Source organism: Notolepis coatsorum, assembly GCF_963971535.1.
Source record: "Notolepis coatsorum genome assembly, chromosome: 4".
NCBI lineage: Eukaryota > Metazoa > Chordata > Actinopteri > Aulopiformes > Paralepididae > Notolepis > Notolepis coatsorum.
The window spans coordinates 158,077,528-158,098,472 of record NC_140168.1 but is presented as its reverse complement, the minus strand read 5'-3'; the positions used below and the strand labels follow the sequence as shown (position 1 = coordinate 158,098,472).

The 20,945-nt window shown below is 47.6% G+C and overlaps 1 protein-coding gene across 1 annotated transcript in view; it reads left to right on the top strand.

Annotated features, from left to right (window-relative positions):
• cdh7a (cadherin 7a) overlaps nucleotides 1–20,945 on the top strand; it is a gene marked incomplete at both ends in the record, with an annotated part of 728,354 nt that overhangs the window by 547,562 nt on the left and 159,847 nt on the right. Inside the window, one exon of the mRNA XM_084312150.1 lies at nucleotides 19,959–20,213. Coding sequence (XP_084168276.1) covers nucleotides 19,959–20,213 — 255 coding nt within the window. The remainder of the gene's footprint in view (nucleotides 1–19,958; nucleotides 20,214–20,945) is intronic.

Sequence of the window (20,945 nt, the reverse complement as noted above, 5' to 3'; positions counted from 1 at the left end):
TCTAGCCACGCTTGCTTCTCCATGGGAGCGGCACCCTGCTGAAGTTCTCTGATTCGCTCACTCGTTAGTTCTCTCCCTTCTGGAGTGTCCTGTTTTCCTTTAGTTGGTTTCTGGACCAATTGCTTCTGCACAGTGGGGTCTCGGTATCCAGCAACGCGTTTAGCCTCCATATCAGCAGCGTTGTTCCCCTTTGTGATATATCCCTCCCCCTTTTGGTGTCCTTTGCATTTCAGTACAGCCACCTCAGCAGGTGCGGTCAATGCTTCATAGAGTTTAGTAAGCTGTGTCAGATGCTTAACAGGTTCCCCTGACGAGGTGACATACCCCTTCCTCCCCCAATGCGGCATGTCAACATGAATCGCATGTGTGGCATACGCAGAGTCCGTATGCAAGTTTACCCGTTTACCCTCAGCTGCTAAACATGCTTCTGTTATCCCCACTAGCTCAGCCAACTGGGCTGACGCGGTCTGGGGTATTATGCCCGATGTCACTGTGGAGTATCCCCCATCCATTCCCAGTTCTACCACAGCATAGGATGAGATAAGTGCACCAGTGGGGCCATGATGACTGTGTCCGTCGCTAAACAGTGTCATGTCTGGTGAGTCGAGTGGGAGGTCAGACAGTGACTCATGCAGCTTCATCTCTCGTCGCGTTCGTTCAATACAGCAGTGGGTGTCTGCTCTGCATTCATGATCCTGTTCAGTTTCCATTTGCTCAGCCATGTTAACCCTATCCGTGCTGAAGTGTACATGAGTCATCCCTAAAATGCGCTTTAGGTTTTGCGTCCTATGGCTTGATAGTGTAAACGCACTAGCGTCTAAATATGCCTGGACACCATGCCCTGTATGTACAATGGTCTGATTGTCCATTGTGATGTGTGATGTCTTTTGTAAAGCCTTACCTATGGCTGCAATGTTACGAGTGCATGATGGATGACCCATCTCTATTTTATCTAGTCTAGTACTGTAATACATCAGCACCTGTCGCCCCTTCTCTGTCTTCTGGTACAGGACTGAGTTACAGATCCCGCCCGTTTCGGAGACATCTAGATGAAAAGGTTCGGAGTAGTCAGGTGTGTGGAGAGAGCATGCTTCGGACATGGCTGTTTTAATCTCTATGAAGGCCCTCTCGGCCTCTCCGGTCCAGATCAATGGGGCTTTATAGTCTTGATATCCTGCCTCCGTCATCATCTGTCTCATAGGAGTCACATAATCAGCAAAGTTTGCTATGAAGTTCTTACTATACGTCACTAGTCCTAGAAACTTCATCATTTCTCGTACCGTGGTTGGTTTTGAGTAGTGCAGGATGTCATGTCTAGTGCTATTAGTCATCTCAGCGCCGTCTTGGCTGATTACCTTCTGGAGGAATACAACCTGTGGGCGTCCTACTTGGAGTTTTTCTCGAGACACCTTGTATCCATAGTGGGCTAAGGAGGCTAACACAGCCTGTGTCGCCGTCATGATATCAGCAGAGGTTTCAGCCGAGATCAAAATGTCGTCCACGTATTGGTAAATGGTAACGCCCTCCGGCAACTTAATGTCTTGAAGGTGTGACTTCAATACATGATTAAAAATAGAAGGAGAGTCTATATATCCTTGGGGCAACCGGGAGTATGTGTATTGTTGCCCCTTGTAGGTGAATGCAAATAGTTCTTGACTCTCATCATCTATGGGGATACTGAAGAAGGCATTAGCAAGGTCAATACAGGTGAACCATATCTGTTCAGGTCTTTTTGCATTCAATATGGTGTATGGGTTTGGTGTATCATACTTAGTGGTCTCGACCACCTTATTGATTGGCCTGAGGTCCTGGATCATTCTATAATCCTTTTGTGACTGTTGGAGGTGACTCCCCACCCAGTCTTGTACCCCCTGGGTTTGTCCATTCTGAGGCGTGCCCGTAACCAGTACCGATTGTAGCTGAGTTATAAGGTTCTGCACCTCGGCTAATCCTATGCTACTTACGTCACTTGAGCCGGCACCTAAGCTGGCTCCTGGTGCCGAGGTCTGGTTATCTATACACCCCACGGGCCCCCCGGTCGATTCTCTGATACTTGCGCCACTTGAGCTGGCGCTTGAACTGGTTCCTAGTGCCGAGTTCTGGGTGTCTATCCTATACCCCGATCCTATGACACTTGCGCCACTTGAGCTGGCACCTGAGTTGGTTCCTTGTGCCGAGGTCTGCGTGCCTACCACATACCCCACAGGCCCAGCTTGGTTTGTTCCTGCGTATGGACTGGGCGTGAGATTACTACTATGTTCCGGCACTTCTGCCAGGTATCGTAGGGTATCGTCCTCCCTAACACTATTGCCACCGGATGGTCCGGTATCCAATAGCCCTGCTCTGATCACAACTAAAGGTCCCATAAATGCTGGTGCAGGTGTTGTCAGGGGCATTTTTAATGGCACCTGTGCATCTGCATATGGTGGTGGTCGACTAGAGAATGGATTGGTCGTGCTAAACACAGGAGCTGTTGGAGTGAATGGGGGAGCCTCAGCCGCTATGAGGTTATCAATCACTCTCTCTGCTGCTCTTTCTTCCATCTGCATAGTCAGTTTAACCTCTCCCAAAAAACAGGAGCAGTCAGCTAGGAATGACTCGGCCTCGGCTAGCTCCTGCTTAGCTTTAGACTTTGCTTTGAAACAGTAGGTTTTCGTTCCTTGCAAAACAGCCATCGCATTAGCTACTCTTGTGGCTGCTTGGCCTGCACATGTGCCAAGCTTCCCTTTTACCGGCACCTTCTCCGTCCATTGTCCAAACACTCCGACCTTTTGGACCCGCTCCGCCCATTCTACAAATCTTGTACTGGCTTTGTCTCTTTCTTTGTCGGCCACTTTACCCAGCCAACGTGAATGTGTATCTACTAATACTTGTCCGACGCTACCCGGCTCACACGACCTCCACTTTTGTATAATGCGTTCCGTCATTTTATTACAACCTTTATGCTAAGTTTGCGGAGAAAGTGAGAAAATTAAAAGAGGAAGGGGGGGGAGAGAGACAAGAGAGCGAGGGATAGATGGAGAGAGAGATGGAAAGAGAGAGTGGGGATAGAGAACGAGAGTAAATGTGTGAGAGAGAGGAAGAGTAAGAGAGAAAAAACAGAGAGAGTCAGAGAGAGAGAGACAGAGAAAAAGACAGAGAGAGGGGGAAAAAGCTAGAGTGAGAAAAATGGGAGAGTCAGCGAGAGAGCGGGTGAGGAAAAGTGTCAGTACGAGAGAGTGAGAGAGAGAGACAGAGAGAGAGAGAGAGAGAGAGAGAGCTGGCTCGAGTTCAGTACTACCCCCGAGGGAACAGCTCCAGCTCCAGCTACCTTCGTGTTGTTGTAGTTTTCTCGAGGACGTGTGGTCCCGCAAGTTTACAGCAAGCGGCACCAACGAAATAATAATGATAATAATGGTGATGATTATGTTGAAATGAAAATGGGGACCCTGAGAGGAGGGGTGGCGAGAGACAAGAGAGCGAGAGATAATATAGATAGAGAGAAAGATGGAGAGAGAGTGAGATAGAGAGAGAGAGAGGAAAACGGAGAGAGAAAGAGAGGAAGTAAGAGAGAAAGAAGGATGAGCTAATATGAGTAATGTGAGAGGATGAGGGAGTTTGATCAGAGAAGCCAACGAGCGCCTGTGCCCTGCTAGATGGAGAGAGAGTGAGATAGAGAGAGAGAGAGAGGAAAACGGAGAGAGAAAGAGAGGAAGTAAGAGAGAAAGAAGGATGAGCTACTATGAGTAATGTGAGAGGATGAGGGAGTTTGATCAGAGAAGCCAACGAGCGCCTGTGCCCTGCTAGATGGAGAGAGAGTGAGATAGAGAGAGAGAGAGAGAGAGGAAAACAGAGAGAGAAAGAGAGGAAGTAAGAGAGAAAGAAGGATGAGCTACTATGAGTAATGTGAGAGGATGAGGGAGTTTGATCAGAGAAGCCAACGAGCGCCTGTGCCCTGCTAGATGGAGAGAGAGTGAGATAGAGAGAGAGAGAGAGGAAAACGGAGAGAGAAAGAGAGGAAGTAAGAGAGAAAGAAGGATGAGCTACTATGAGTAATGTGAGAGGATGAGGGAGTTTGATCAGAGAAGCCAACGAGTGCCTGTGCCCTGCTACCTAAGTATTGGATTTCACTTCTCAGGTCAAAGGTCAATCCTGGCTGTTTTAAACAAGGAGGGAGAGAGGGTTTGATAGTGTGAGAGTGAGAGAGAGAGAGAGAGAGAGAAAAGAGAGAAATAGAGAAAGATAGAGAGTGAGAGACCGAGCTAGTGTTAGAGAGAGAGAGAGAGAAAGAGAGAAAAGACAGTGAGAGATAACAAGCTAGTTATAAGCACGTGTGAGAGTAAGAGAGAAAAAGAGAGAGAGAGAGAAAAAATGCGAGAGAGAGTCAGGGGGTGTTTGGGTGATAGAGCCCAAAATATAGAGAGACGATTCTGACTCGAAGTCAAACGCCTGCCAAAGGGGCCTGTCTTCCTTTCACCTAAATCTCGAGTATCACTCCTCAGGTCAAAGGTCAATCCTCTCACGCGCTAATCATCCGCAGATTATTACAATCTTTGAGATGTGAGCTCAGGTAGCCGGCCGTAACACATATCGACACATTAATCCGAATGAGTTCTACCTCGAGACTTTTTTATGACACAGAAAACAGGACAGCCTCAGAGACGTTCTAAACCTCAAGATCCGAACAATCCCGCCAGACTGTAGGCTTCCTTATGCGCAATGTGTGTGTGTGTATTTAGATGCGTTGGGGTACAGAAAGAGAGAGAGATAGAGAGAGAGAAGGAGGAAGCCAGAGTGTGGGGAAGAGAGTTATAGAGAGAGGCAGAGGGGGGGGAAAGTAGGAGGAGGAGGAGACGGAGAAAAAAAAACACAAGATAGTGTGAGGAAGTGAGTTATAGAGAGAGGGGGGGGGGGAAGTAGGAGGAGGAGGAGACGGAAAAAAAAAAAACACAAGATAGTGTGAGGAAGTGAGTTATAGAGAGAGAGGGGGGGGGGGGAGTAGGAGGAGGAGGAGACGGAGAAAAAAAACAGTCACCCTAACCACACAGCTTAACACAAACCCCAATCGCTTGACCCAGTGAACTAGTACAACGTAGTTATCCAACCTATTTAAGTAACGTGTCCCTCCACTTTGGGGGTCCGTTCAACTATGCTAAAGATGTTTTCTTCACTTGCTCCAGCTAAACCTGGGATTCAATACAAATGCCTATTCACTATCCCCTAATGTCCCAACCCCGTCCGTGGATATTAATCTCAAAAGCCTGTATGTCGTTCAAATCGTTGCTGTAATAACGAGCCAATCTTCTACCCTTTAATTTGGGCGGGCCCTGTTGAAGAATACAGCACCAATTCGTCTTACATCTAAGCTTTTCTGTTAAGATTCAATAACATGCCACCCAACTACATATATCCTTATGCCTTTTTTTTTTTTTTTTTTTTTTTTTACCAGCACAATCAATTTATAGCAATCAGTCGACTCACTTTCTTAATACAGAATCAATTTATAGGCCTTTAACCTCCGGTGGGACTTTAACCCTATTTGGAAGAATCACTTAGCTTTAACATTCATACAGAATCAATTTATAGGCCTTTAACCTCCGGTGGGACTTTAACCCTATTGGACAGACCTTAGGGCCTCACAGATGTCAGGTACTCTTTCTTATCAAAATGACAAAATAATTCTAAATTTGGATTTTTGCCAATCTGTAGTTATTTTTAAAGGCTGGAATTTTGCCTACCGTTTTGTCATTTGAAGAAAAAACACCGGCATCCGCTTTGACCTGGGCGGCTTTCCTTCAGCCGTCACTCCTTGTCCGTCTCTCCAGGACGATTTGCAGAGAGGAGAGAAAAAATACAGATTATAGATCCATCATTCCTGTGCTCTCACATATACCAATATTCAGAACAAATCATAAATTTAGAGTTTTCAATGTGCAGGAATTCAGTTAAATAGGTGGTCTGCTCACCTTTTCAATTTTTTAGCGCTTGTTTTGTCACTGAAGACGAGACACCTTGGTTGGGACTCCAGACGACAACTGGTTCACCGCGATCAATCCAATCCCGGACGAGCCCCCATTTGAAAGGAAATACTGTCACTGGCCTCCTCAATAATGTAACCTGAGTTCTTTTATTGAATGAAGCGGTGAGACACAAGTTGAGTCTGAAGTCAGATGCCTGCAAGGTTTTTATCTCGAAGTACACAGAGAACACAGGAAGGATAGCTCTTCAATCCGGACCACCTGCTTGAGCACACCCGCAGAATGGTCCTTGACGACAGACAGCCACACATTTTTATACAGTAGTACATAGGCCAACCTCTTTTCTGCCTTGATGATTGATAGCTGTCATGTCACAGTTTGAGGACAAAGGATCTTAGATGGGGAGCAGAGTAAAAAGGAGGGGCTGTATTCCTCCGCTCTCCTTATCAGAATGGTGTGTGTATGTCTCTCTGTGTGTATGCATTGATGTCTGTGTGGTGTATGCTTGTGTGTGTGTTAAAGTGAGAGACATGAGTTTGCATGTCTAGCTGACACTCTCGAACAAAAAAGGGGGGGGTGTGTGTATGTCTCTCTGTGTGTATGCATTGATGTCTGTGTGGTGTATGCTTGTGTGTGTGTTAAAGTGAGAGACATGAGTTTGCATGTCTAGCTGACACTTTCGAACAAAAAAGGGGGGGGTGTGTGTATGTCTCTCTATGTGTATGCATTGATGTCTGTGTGGTGTATGCTTGTGTGTGTGTGTATGTGTGTGTGCTGGTGTGTGTGTGGGTTTTTGCATGCTTCTGATACTGATCTTGCACCTGTGTCCAGTACTGTTTCACGGGGCCCTGTGTCTACACAGAGACAGAGACAATGTTTCTGCCAGTACTGTTTCATGGGGCCCTGTGTCTACATAGAGACATCTGACGTCAGTGTACAGCCTGAAGATATATAAGATATTGACATCAGATCAATGAATTAAAACTATCAGTGGAACGGAAGGTCCTGATGAAGGGGATCTTTTTTCATGCGCTGAATATAAAAACTGACACAAATGGACTGACGGGACCCTTTTGGGTTGCTCATATGTTGTTCTTGATGACATATTATGTGTTGAATGGAAGTATGGATACTTTGATTTTCTAAAATCAAAAAAAATCTCTCTCTCTCTCTCTCTCTCTCTCTCTCTCTCTCTCTCTCTCTCTTTCTCTCTCTTTGCTTAATTATTCAAATGGAGGCTACTGAATGGAGGAGAAAGTTAATGGAGTCAGTGAGTTATTATAACACACATTAGGATTATCCAAAATGAAATGAGTATTTTGGAAGTGCTTTAGACCTCCATTTAGTAGTTTATTTGAGTCTTGATATTCCTCTGCCAGACTGTTGCTCTGTTCAGAGTGCAGGGATGCTGAAGTGCAGCCTTTTGACATGGTTCTAATCCAAGCGTTCATAAAATATAGTGAAATAAATTGAGTGGAACCTTTATAAATCCCGTTGGGAAATGATATATATATATTTATCTGCTTTTGACCCATCCTGATTATTTAGGAGTAGTGCCACACATAGTGCAGCACACAGGGACCAATTCCAGTTTTAATGCTGGTCAAGGGCAGTGGCAAGAAAGCTAGCATGCATGTATTTTGGTGTGGGAGGAAACCCTTCACAAACACAGGGATAACATGACTATTTATTTAGTCATTGGTGTGTGTGTGTAATGCTCACGATGCTTCATCGAGTCATGACTATGAATGTCAAACGTAATTCTTAATGATACAAATATTGTCGTATTTATTATCATTATAATTATTTAATTCCGAGGATGTCTGTAGAATCGAAGTGAACACAATCCCCAAGGATTTCTCTGCACACAGGGACCAACTCCAGTTGTAACGCTAGTACCCCGGTCAAGGGCAGTGGCAAGAAAGCTAGCATGCATGTCTTTTGGTGTGGGCGGAAACCTCTCACAAACACAGGGAGAACATGCAAACTCCACACAGAATGGCCCCCTGCTGGGGTTTGAACCCAGAATCTTCTTGCTGTGAGGCAGCAGTGCTAATCACTGCGCCACTGTGCCGTACAAATATTGTACATGCATGCAGGGCTCAGGTATTTGTATTGTTTATATAATGCTGGTTATTACCAAGCTTATGCAGCAGCCCTTTATTGCAGACTTCCGTTTTAATTGGGTATGAAGTCCCCAAAAATTAACTGATATTTTCTGATATTATTTTTCTCATATTATCTGCCGTATGATATTATATTATGTGCCATAAATCGAATTACGAAGATATTTGTTGGTAACTTTCTCGTAAGTCCGTTCGATAATGAGGTCCAATGTTTTTCAAACCAATGTCATGGTAATTTAGATTCTGTACATTACATCAAAGTACTTATTTTCATATTTATTTTCAAATGCAATCCAAGGTTAGTTCATGCTTTTCAATCAAACTATTCAATGCTACATGCAATGTCCTGATCATGATACTTGTGCAGGAAAACAAAGTGGTCACAGTGATCCAATACAAGAGAAACCAGACAGATGGTATTGGTTTGTTTTTAATTAGAACATAATGTAGCTACCCTGACCGTGCATTTGCAGAAACAACAGCTTCGCTAACAGATGGTGACGTATCCCGTCAGTTCCAAAAGTTAAACCGCTCCGAACTTTCCTGCCTTGTCAAAACAGATACAAGAAGGAAGTACTCATCGCCAGGCCGGTCCTCATTGGAAAATAATGAAAAACAAAGGTCGATGGATACTAGACACAAAGGAGGAATATGGATGAACGTGGCTGAATCAATACCTCTAAATACCTCATTTATCCTAAATAAGAAAGAAAACAAGTCTCCTTTCCCTTTTTATGTTTGGATCACAGATGGAGACCTTAAGTTGTTTTATATACTTACATGCTTGAATGAGTAAAAACAAACCATTACGACCATATATATAATAACGGGAGTCATGAATGTGCCAGCGTTGTAGTCGAGTCACTAAATCTCGAGCTTGAGTCAAGTCTCGAGTCCCCAGTGTTCGAGTCTGAGTCCACGTCCGAGTCACCAAAGAAGAGTCAGAGTCGAGTCCCCATTACCCTAGTTGTCCGAGTCCAAGTCATCAAGGTTGAGTCCACTCCACTCTGGCAGTCAAAGAGCTGACATACAAATAAAAAAAGGTCTACATTAAACGTACGGTTATGTATATAACCATAGTTATATGAGTATAGTGATGCTCTGCGTCATACTGGAATACTCTTCCATATCAGTATTAGCACTGAATACATTTTCACATGCACCTTTACACACCTCATCTGTCTGGCCACACCCCCATCCGCTCCTCTACATAAGCAGGGGTGTGGCCATACTAACAGCTCCTTCCCAAGTCTTTCACCACAAAGGCAAGACCACGGGGTCCTTAGTGAGTCCGACGCAGAGCGTCACTATACTCATATAACTATGGTTATATACATAACGTACGTTATATATCGTATAGCTCTGCTCTGCGTCATACTGGAATACAGGAGCTAAGCAGAGCGAGAGCTCGACAAATGTACGCGCTGAGGCCCCCCACAACCATCAGAACCGGGGACGAACCGAGCCCCCGGACCCCCCTAGCGGAGGACGGGAGGGTATCGGATCCGACTGTGCGAAGAGGAGTTTAGCAACTCAAGGCACAGGGTGAGCAGACAGTGGGACTTACCCACGACTACACAAACGCACAACCCACATGCCACTAGGGAACGAACGGAAAGGAACAAACCCCCGTTACAACCCCTAATATCATGGGGTCAAGAGCAAAAGCCCAACCCCGTGGCAAGGCCGTAGCAGCGGAGCGCGAAGGAGGACCCAGACCCAGGAAGGGACTGGACCCCCCCGGAAAAGGGGGCCTGGAGAGGCCAACGACGCCGCAGCATCGAGACCCCACCAGGCGGTCACTAGTGACACCACCCCCCACATCACCAGCGTATTCGGACAGGGCCCATCCAAGAGCAGGCCCTTCCCCCCTACAGCACGCCGCCCGAAGCACTCAAGAGGCTACACCCACAGCGGGACCAGGCAGCGTACCGGGGAGACGACCCCCAAAAGAGGTCGATCCCTCAATCCAGGCAACAGGCCACTCGACCTGAGCCTGGAGCACTGCGGACTAGACAGGCGCCAAAGGGGTCTGCTGAAACAGCACCCCGGCGGAAGGGGCGTATGCTGGCATGCTGTGCACCATGTTGCAGCCTCCACAAAAAAAACCTTGACTCTCTAGAGGGGCCAAGCCAGAGAAGGCTGACATGATTGGCAGACGTCATGAAAGGTGCGGGGGCACACTCACAGGTAGACAGGGCCAAACCCAGCCTACCCCGAGAGTTGACTCCGCTACCAACACACCAGGGAACCAACCACCAACCTTGGTTCTAACATGAGGTGGTTGTTCCTATAACCCCCCAAGAAAAAACTCCAAAACACAACTGTGGGTATACACTGGCTATACCGCAGTACAAGTGTTTCAGTTTTCAAAAAGGGGTTAACCTAGGCCAATGGGTCGACGAAAACAATTTCGAACCCGGGCCCGACGGACCGGGACATACACAGGGATGCCAGAGGAGTTCTACAAGAACCACCTCAACAGCCCCCTCCCAGCCCTGCCTAAGCAGGAGAAAAGAGGGGCGAAAAAGAATGGAGAAGGACCAGGCTCCTTCAGCACAGCGCAAGGTACAACACAACATGGACCAAGCAACAGTGAGGGGTAACACGTAGTAACATAACCACGAACATCTCCATAATGTCAAACCCTGCAACGCCCGGGCCGACCCGGCATTTCCCCCCCCCCGAAAAAGGCACAAGTCCCTCAGGGTACCAGAACAGCAGATCTGCGCCCCGGCGGACAACGGGTTAACTGACCTGGTCCGGCGCGACCAAAATCAGTCCCGTGCCGTAATCACGCCGCCATCCCCAGTCCCAGGAGGGGGGTAGGTACGCGTGTCGATCCAAAACATTATAGAGGGCGCCACCCAGACGGTCCCCTTCGTACCGCGCCCGGTGGCCCACCCCGAGGGCGTGAGACCCCTCTACCAATGCTTTGATCTATTCTGTTAACATCCCCCAGATATGAATGAGAATTCGTCGAGACAAGCCTAGTACACTGGCGCTCGGAAGAGACAAACTCCATCCCAGTTGCCCCATAAAAACACTGTTTCAATGATGAGCAACCAAGGCGCGCAAGCCCATGCGTGGTTCCTATCAGAAGCACCCAGGACCAGCACTATGTACACGTCGAGACCCAAAACATATCAATGGACATTCTAACAAGAACCCAGATACCGTTCCTCCAAGCCGCCTGGGAGAACGACAAGAAGCCGTTTTTTTCACAGAAAAAAATACGGACATGGGTCCCATACGACGCGGCTGAGGGAAAACAACACCCCGTCAACCATGCTCCATAAAAGAGGGGACGGGGAGCGACGTACCCTATGACGGGGGGAATCCCACGACTCAACCGACCATTACAGGCGAGGAGTCAGGGAATTCCCTAAACAATACCCTGTCAACCTGCTCCATAAAGGAGGGGACGGGGAACCCCCAGAGAGACTTCCCACGTGAGCAATAAATTGAAAAGCTTATGTAACATTGAGCCACGTGACCAAAGGCTCAAGATACATATATACCAAGCGTAGCATAACTCTCGAGTTCAACACCAACTTGACAATAACAGAGAACCACACATGGGGCCTGTAAAGAACTCACGGAAGTCGGCAACCAATAGAAACGCGCCCAGTGACGTATTCTATGGCGGGGGGAATCCCATGACTCAACCGTTTCAAATGTAACAGAACACACAACCCCCTCAGACAACGGTAAATCTTTACCACTATAGGAAGAAACATATTTCTTCAGGACGAGGAAAGAAAAAGCCTTTCGACCGAGTGTTAGCTACAGGCCTTGCTAAGCACATATATATGTAGCGACCAGCTAAAGACTAACAAGTCCTGCTCTCCTATCAACCCCACAACTAGGTGAGGGTTCTACACATCGTATCCCCAACATATGCAGTGAATAAACACACAGTTTGTAACAAAAAATAGTCCCTCCTAGGAGGGACCTTTTATTATTGTAACAAAAAATCATATTTGGGGCGGGGAAGGGAACAGGGGTAATCAGGGGGGGGGAAGTCACTTAGCGGCGCCTGCCGCGAACAGCTTGGTGTTTGCCCCCACGGGGAGCAGGCCCGGAGGGACGGTACTGGGGTGCCTGGTCACGACGATCCCTACCGTCACCTCCGGGCGTGGGTCGGCTGGCTGTGGCGGTCGAGGCACCCTCTCTCCTCCTGGCCTTCTTGGCCGAAGGTCCAGCAGTGGCGGCGGTGGCCACGTCGTTGCGGGTCCCCGACGACGTGGCCTCCGTCAAACCTCACCGGCAACATCGGGTGGGGGAAAATGGGGCTGGAGCACTGCACGCTCCTCCTCCATGTCCCTGCAAGCAGCTGTCATCAGCTGCATTGCCGACCCGAAGAGCCCAGCATCGGAGAGGGGGGCCGTGAGCAAGGGAAGTCTTTTCCGCCCCGGCACCCGCGCTTGCTCCAGCCAAAGGTGGCGCTGGGTTAGAGTGGCCAGGGCGCATACTTTCCTGGCGGCGATTGCCTGCAGCTGTATCAGGTGCAGGATGGCTCCAGCTGCCTGGGCGTGAAGGTACTGATGGTGTTTGTCCAACACCGCACCGCCCGCCATCATCCCTGACATGAAGCGCGCCAGCTGCGCGATGTTGGATGTCGCAGCTAGGCTCTGAGTCGAGGCGATGAATGACTGGTCACTCCAGTTGGTCACTCCGCAACGGCTCCCACACCACCTCAGGACAAAGGAAAGACGCCATCAGGCTATCAAGCCGAGGCACCCCTTCCTTCAGTCCCTCGATCAAACCCACCACCCGCGTGACTTGCACGTAGGCGGGGGCAAGGCCGGTGATGCGGGAGATTACCTGTCCCTGACGCACGTAGGCCTCCATTGAGGGGAAGAATGGGCAGTCTCCCTCACAGGACGACGTTGCCAGAGATGACCTATCAAGTCATCGGGGACAGGTGCAGGCAGTGGCTGCGGCAACGGCACGCCATTAGCGGCTGCGGCTGCCGCCATGAGCTCCGGGAACAAGGCACGCAATTCCCCATGCGCACCTTCCTCCACGCAGCCCGCGTCCCTCACGTACGGGAGGCTGCCACTCATTGTGGTGCCACCATCCGATGCGGTTGATAGCAGGGCATCCCGTCGCCGAGTCGGAGGTTCTAACCCAACACCGGAGTATGAGGGACCCCAAGGAGACATACCAGCCTAACGGCCGACCGCCCCCCAGCGGGGGAACCAGAGCTGGAACTAAGCCATCTCACAGGAGACGGCCTTGGCTCAACAGCTCCTCGGAGAGGCAAACTCTCCACCGGACGCCGATCGGGTGCGTCTGACTGCCACGACCGCGGAGTCAGCGCAGCCCCACGACGCACGGCGGAGGCGGCAAAGGAGAACCTTTGGTGAAGGGTGACGTTGCGAGCGCTCGAACCCCCCGAAGAAGACATTATAACTTAGCTTTTTTCTCTTAAATTGGTGAGAGAGAGAAAAAACAAGAAACAATGTCAACACAGCTCCAATTCCTTTCTTCAATATTTCAGCAGTCTCAAAGTGGTGTATACAGGCACTTGCCGTGGTGAAAACGAAAGAAGGAGCTGTTAGTATGGCCACACCCCTGCTTATGTAGAGGAGCGGATGGGGGTGTGGCCAGACAGATGAGGTGTGTAAAGGTGCATGTGAAAATTTATTATAATATTTATAATATATCATATTCCAGTATGACGCAGAGCGGAGCTATACGATATATAACATAAATGACACAGCGGTCACCATTTCAAAGGGAGTTTATTTACTTTGTGACACAATAGCCAAACAAATGCACTAGCCATCAATATCGTATGCCAAATGATTAGGGCCTGTTACAAAAAAAGACTTAAAAAAAAACCTGTATTTATCAATTAACAAGTCAGAGTCTGCACCTTCCGAGTCCGAATGCAGTCAATGCTCCAAGTCCGAGTCATCAGTACTCAAGTCCAAGTCGAGTCACGACTCCTGAAAATCTGTCCAGGACTCGGACTCAAGTACTGGAATGTGCACGGCGAACTTCATGGTAAACTTTTCAAGATATCTTAAAAGATACTGGTGAACATGAACATCACATGAACACACACACACACACACACACACACACACACACACACACCACACATTCTCACTTGCACTCTCTCACAATACACTACAAAAAGGTCACTTTAAAAACACAACTGTATAATTGTATATTATTGTATATAGTACTCATTACCTTTATTTTAAGCTTAGCATTGTATTTGATTCTTATTACTTCTTACCATGTCTATTTCTATTTTATTATCTATTCTATTTTATTATTTGTATTTTTGCACAATCGAAGCCATCGAATGGCCACCTTCATTTCACTACATGCCTCGTGTATGTATGTGACAAATAAAACTCTTGAATCTTGACCGTCTCCCTCTCCTCTCCTCTCCTCTCAGATAACACCAAGCGCCTCCCTCTCCTCTCAGATAACACCAAGCGCCTCCCTCTCCTCTCCTCTCAGATAACACAAAGCACCTCCCTCTCCTCTCAGATAACACCAAGCGCCTCCCTCTCCTCTCCTCTCAGATAACACCAAGCGCCTCCCTCTCCTCTCCTCTCAGATAACACGAAGCACCTCCCTCTCCTCTCAGATAACACCAAGCGCCTCCCTCTCCTCTCCTCTCAGATAACACCAAGCACCTCCCTCTCCTCCCAGATAACACCAAGCACCTCCCTCTCCTCTCAGATAAATAATAATAACTTTATTTGTATAGCACTTTTCATATACAGAAATTGCAGTTCAAAGTGCTTCACAACAGTAAAAAATACAGGCATAAAAAATTCAATAAAAAAAGATAGAGAGGTCACAGTTTTTCAGTAATACAAATTATAAAATAGAATAGATTAGATAGAGTAAAATAGTGCGGTTTGATTCAGTTTAAAAATAGGCAACAAATTATAAAATAGAACGGACAGTATAAAATTGTTCAATAAAAAATATATAACAACAGAGCAGTGCATCGCTCTTAATACTTTGAGTTTCTTTACAAAGTTATAACATACAACAGAGCATCATAACACCATGTGTCTCCTCTCCCCTCAGATAACACCCAGCGCCTCCCTCTCCTCTCAGATAAGACCAAGCGCCTCCCTTTCCTCTCCTCTCAGATAACACCAAGCGTCTCCCTCTCCTCTCAGATAACACCAAGCGCCTCCCTTTCCTCTCCTCTCAGATAACACCAAGCGTCTCCCTCTCCTCTCAGATAACACCAAGCGTCTCCCTCTCCTCTCCTCTCCTCTCCTCTCAGATAACACCAAGCGTCTCCCTCTCCTCTCCTCTCCTCTCAGATAACACCAAGCGCCTCCCTCTCCTCTCCTCTTAGATAACACCAAGCGTCTCCCTCTCCTCTCCTCTCAGATAACACCAAGCGCCTCCCTCTCCTCTCCTCTCAGATAACACCAAGCGCCTCCCTTTCCTCTCCTCTCAGATAACACCAAGCGTCTCCCTCTCCTCTCCTCTCCTCTCAGATAACACCAAGCGCCTCCCTCTCCTCTCCTCTCAGATAACACCAAGCGCCTCCCTTTCCTCTCCTCTCAGATAACACCAAGCGTCTCCCTCTCCTCTCCTCTCCTCTCAGATAACACCAAGCGCCTCCCTCTCCTCTCCTCTCAGATAACACCAAGCATCTCCCTCTCCTCTCCTCTCAGATAACACCCAGCACCTCCCTTTCCTCTCCTCTCAGATAACACCAAGCGTCTCCCTCTCCTCTCCTCTCCTCTCAGATAACACCAAGCGCCTCCCTCTCCTCTCAGATAACACCAAGCGTCTCCCTCTCCTCTCAGATAACACCAAGCGCCTCCCTCTCCTCTCCTCTCAGATAACACCAAGCGCCTCCCTCTCCTCCTCTCAGATAACACCAAGCGTCTCCCTCTCCTCTCAGATAACACCAAGCGTCTCCCTCTCCTCCTCTCAGATAACACCAAGCGCCTCCCTCTCCTCTCCTCTCAGATAACACCAAGCGCCTCCCTCCCTCTCCTCTCAGATAACACCAAGCACCTCCCTCTCCTCTCCTCTCAGATAACACCAAGCACCTCCCTCTCCTCTCCTCTCCTCTCCTCTCCTCTCAGATAACACGAAGCACCTCCCTCTCCTCTCCTCTCAGATAACACCAAGCGCCTCCCTCTCCTCTCAGATAACACCAAGTGTCTCCCTCTCCTCTCCTCTCAGATAACACCAAGCGTCTCCCTCTCCTCTCAGATAACACCAAGCGTCTCCCTCTCCTCTCCTCTCAGATAACACCAAGCACCTCCCTCTCCTCTCAGATAACACCAAGCGCCTCCCTCTCCTCTCCTCTCAGATAACACCAAGCACCTCCCTCTCCTCTCAGATAACACCAAGCGCCTCCCTCTCCTCTCCTCTCAGATAACACCAAGCACCTCCCTCTCCTCCCAGATAACACCAAGCACCTCCCTCTCCTCTCAGATAAATAATGATAACTTTATTTGTATAGCACTTTTCATATACAGAAATTGCAGTTCAAAGTGCTTCACAACAGTAAAAAATACAGGCATAAGCGAGCATAAAAAATTCAATAAAAAAAGATAGAGAGGTCACAGTTTTTCAGTAATACAAATTATAAAATAGAATAGATTAGATAGAGTAAAAAAGTGCGGTTTGATTCAGTTTAAAAATAGGCAAACATTTTTAAAATAGAACGGACAGTATAAAATTGTTCAATAAAAAATATATAACAACAGAGCAGTGCATCGCTCTTAATATAATTTCTTTACAAAGTTATAACATACAACAGAGCATCATAACACCATGTGTCTCCTCTCCTCTCAGATAACACCCAGCGCCTCCTCTCCTCTCAGATAACACCAAGCGTCTCCCTCTCCTCTCCTCTCAGATAACACCAAGCGTCTCCCTCTCTCCTCTCCTCTCAGATAACACCAAGCGTCTCCCTCTCCTCTCCTCTCAGATAACACCAAGCGCCTCCCTCTCCTCTCCTCTCAGATAACACCAAGCGTCTCCCTCTCCTCTCCTCTCCTCTCAGATAACACCAAGCATCTCCCTCTCCTCTCCTCTCAGATAACACCAAGCGTCTCCCTCTCCTCTCCTCTCAGATAACACCAAGCGTCTCCCTCTCCTCCTCTCAGATAACACCAAGCACCTCCCTCTCCTCTCCTCTCAGATAACACCAAGCGTCTCCCTCTCCTCTCCTCTTAGATAACACCAAGCGTCTCCCTCTCCTCCTCTCAGATAACACCAAGCGTCTCCCTCTCCTCCTCTCAGATAACACCAAGCGTCTCCCTCTCCTCTCCTCTCAGATAACACCAAGCGTCTCCCACTCCTCTCCTCTCAGATAACACCAAGCACCTCCCTCTCCTCCCAGATAACACCAAGCACCTCCCTCTCCTCTCCTCTCAGATAACACCAAGCGCCTCCCTCTCCTCTCCTCCCAGATAACACCAAGCGCCTCCCTCTCCTCCCAGATAACACCAAGCGCCTCCCTCTCCTCTCAGATAACACCAAGCGTCTCCCTCTCCTCTCAGATAACACCAAGCGTCTCCCTCTCCTCTCCTCTCAGATAACACCAAGCACCTCCCTCTCCTCCCAGATAACACCAAGCGCCTCCCTCTCCTCTCCTCTCAGATAACACCAAGCACCTCCCTCTCCTCCCAGATAACACCAAGCACCTCCCTCTCCTCTCAGATAAATAATGATAACTTTATTTGTATAGCACTTTTCATATACAGAAATTGCAGTTCAAAGTGCTTCACAACAGTAAAAAATACAGGCATAAGCGAGCATAAAAAATTCAATAAAAAAAGATAGAGAGGTCACAGTTTTTCAGTAATACAAATTATAAAATAGAATAGATTAGATAGAGTAAAAAAGTGCGGTTTGATTCAGTTTAAAAATAGGCAAACATTTTTAAAATAGAACGGACAGTATAAAATTGTTCAATAAAAAATATATAACAACAGAGCAGTGCATCGCTCTTAATATAGTTTCTTTACAAAGTTCTAACATACAACAGAGCATCATAACACCATGTGTCTCCTCTCCTCTCAGATAACACCAAGCGTCTCCCTCTCCTCTCCTCTCCTCTCAGATAACACCAAGCGCCTCCCTCTCCCTCTCCTCTCAGATAACACCAAGCGCCTCCCTCTCCTCTCCTCTCAGATAACACCAAGCGTCTCCCTCTCCCTCTCCTCTCAGATAACACCAAGCGTCTCCCTCTCCTCTCCTCTCTACTCAGATAACACCAAGCGTCTCCCTCTCCTCTCTACTCAGATAACACCAAGCGTCTCCCTCTCCTCTCCTCTCAGATAACACCAAGCGTCTCCCTCTCCTCTCTACTCAGATAACACCAAGCGTCTCCCTCTCCTCTCTACTCAGATAACACCAAGCGTCTCCCTCTCCTCTCCTCTCAGATAACACCAAGCGTCTCCCTCTCCTCCTCTTAGATAACACCAAGCACCTCCCTCTCCTCTCAGATAACACCAAGCACCTCCCTCTCCTCTCCTCTCAGATAACACCAAGCGTCTCCCTCTCCCCTCAGATAACACCAAGCACCTCCCTCTCCTCTCAGATAACACCAAGCGTCTCCCTCTCCTCTCCTCTCAGATAACACCAAGCGGCTCCCTCTCCTCTCTGATAACACCAAGCGCCTCCCTCTCCTCTCAGATAACACGAAGCACCTCCCTCTCCTCTCAGATAACACCAAGCGCCTCCCTCTCCTCTCCTCTCAGATAACACCAAGCACCTCCCTGTCCTCCCAGATAACACCAAGCACCTCCCTCTCCTCTCAGATAAATAATAATAACTTTATTTGTATAGCACTTTTCATATACAGAAATTGCAGTTCAAAGTGCTTCACAACAGTAAAAAAATACAGGCATAAGCGAGCATAAAAAATTAAATAAAAAAAGATAGAGGTCACAGTTTTTCAGTAATACAAATTATAAAATAGAATAGATTAGATAGAGTAAAAAAGTGCGGTTTGATTCAGTTTAAAAATAGGCAAAAAATTATAAAATAGAACGGACAGTATAAAATTGTTCAATAAAAAATATATAACAACAGAGCAGTGTATCGCTCTTAATACTTTGAGTTTCTTTACAAAGTTATAACATACAACAGAGCATCATAACACCATGTGTCTCCTCTCCCCTCAGATAACACCCAGCGCCTCCCTCTCCTCTCAGATAAGACCAAGTGCCTCCCTCTCCTTTCCTCTCAGATAACACCAAGCATCTCCCTCTCTCCTCTCCTCTCAGATAACACTAAGCGCCTCCCTCTCCTCTCCTCTCCTCTCAGATAACACCAAGCGTCTCCCTCTCCTCTCCTCTCAGATAACACCAAGCACCTCCCTCTCCTCTCAGATAACACCAAGCACCTCCCTCTCCTCTCCTCTCCTCTCCTCTCCTCTCCTCTCCTCTCCTCTCCTCTCCTCTCCTCTCCTCTCCTCTCCTCTCCTCTCAGATAACACCAAGCACCTCCCTCTCCTCCCAGATAACACCAAGCACCTCCCTCTCCTCTCAGATAAATAATAATAACTTTATTTGTATAGCACTTGTCATACAGAAATTGCAGTTCGAAGTGCTTCACAACAGTAAAAAAAATACAGGCATAAGCGAGCATAAAAAATTAAATAAAAAAAGATAGAGGTCACAGTTTTTCAGTAATACAAATAATAAAATAGAATAGATTAGATATAAAAAAGTGCAGTTTGATTCAGTTTAAAAATAGGCAAAAAATTATAAAATAGAACATAGATAGTATAACATTTTTCAATACAAAATATATAACAACAGAGCAGTGTATCGCTCTTAATACTTTGAGTTTCTTTATAAAGTTCTAACATACAACAGAGCATCATAACACCAAGTGTCTCCTCCCTCAGATAACACGGCATCCGTACTGACGAAGCGCGGAGGCTTCCTGCGGCGGCACCAGTCCACGTACTACCTGCCTGTCCTGATCGCGGACAGCGGCAGCCCGGCGCTCAGCAGCACCAACACGCTCTCCATCCGCGTGTGCGACTGCGACCCCGACGGCGCCCCGCAGTCGTGCAGCAGCGGCGAGGCGTCCCTCCTCTCGGCGGGCCTCAGCACCGGGGCGCTCGTCGCCATCCTGGCCTGCGTCTTCACGCTGTTGGGTAAGAGGCTCCCCTCCTGCTCGCTTCAAGTTTGTCTTTTTATTTTGTCTACGTATAAAGTACAAGTGAAATGCTTGGTTCTGTATGAGCCCCCTGAGAATGTGCTTCATACTGTACAGTAAAAGAAAGTAAGTAAGTAAAAGAGGAATAAAGTCCCAACACTATACAAATATACATTATACAAGCTAAAGTACAACCTAATGTAGCAGGGTGGATTATCCCTGCTTCGTGGGAACGGTTGCTGGCAGTCACAAGGTAGCTGGACACAGTAGAGCTCCGTCTGACTGCACCCTCGTCTTTGGGCCTGGAGCGTCGACTGGAGGCTGGTAGTGTGAGTGGATGGGGCCCGGGATTTACCAACCTGGTCTGGTACTCTGGTCTTCCTCCCCTGCAGCAGGGCGGTCAGCAGTACTCCCCAACACGCTCCCACTTCCCCCAGTTGCTCCTTAAACCCTCCCACACCTAGTGACTGAATTGTAAATAAATACCCTGGGTTCCCCCCGCAAGCAGTACCCTCCCTCAATGACCCTAGAAACCTTACAATGAAAAGGGAAAGGTGGAATAGGAAGGGGTTAATTATGTTAACGTTACCCACACCAAAAGAGTTGTTAAACGGCTCATGGATAGACACGCACACAGAGCTCCCATCTAATTCTTTAATGTTATTTATACTGGTCAGTTACAATGATTTAATACTAGTGACCACTTGGACTGAAGTCCCACTATACTTCC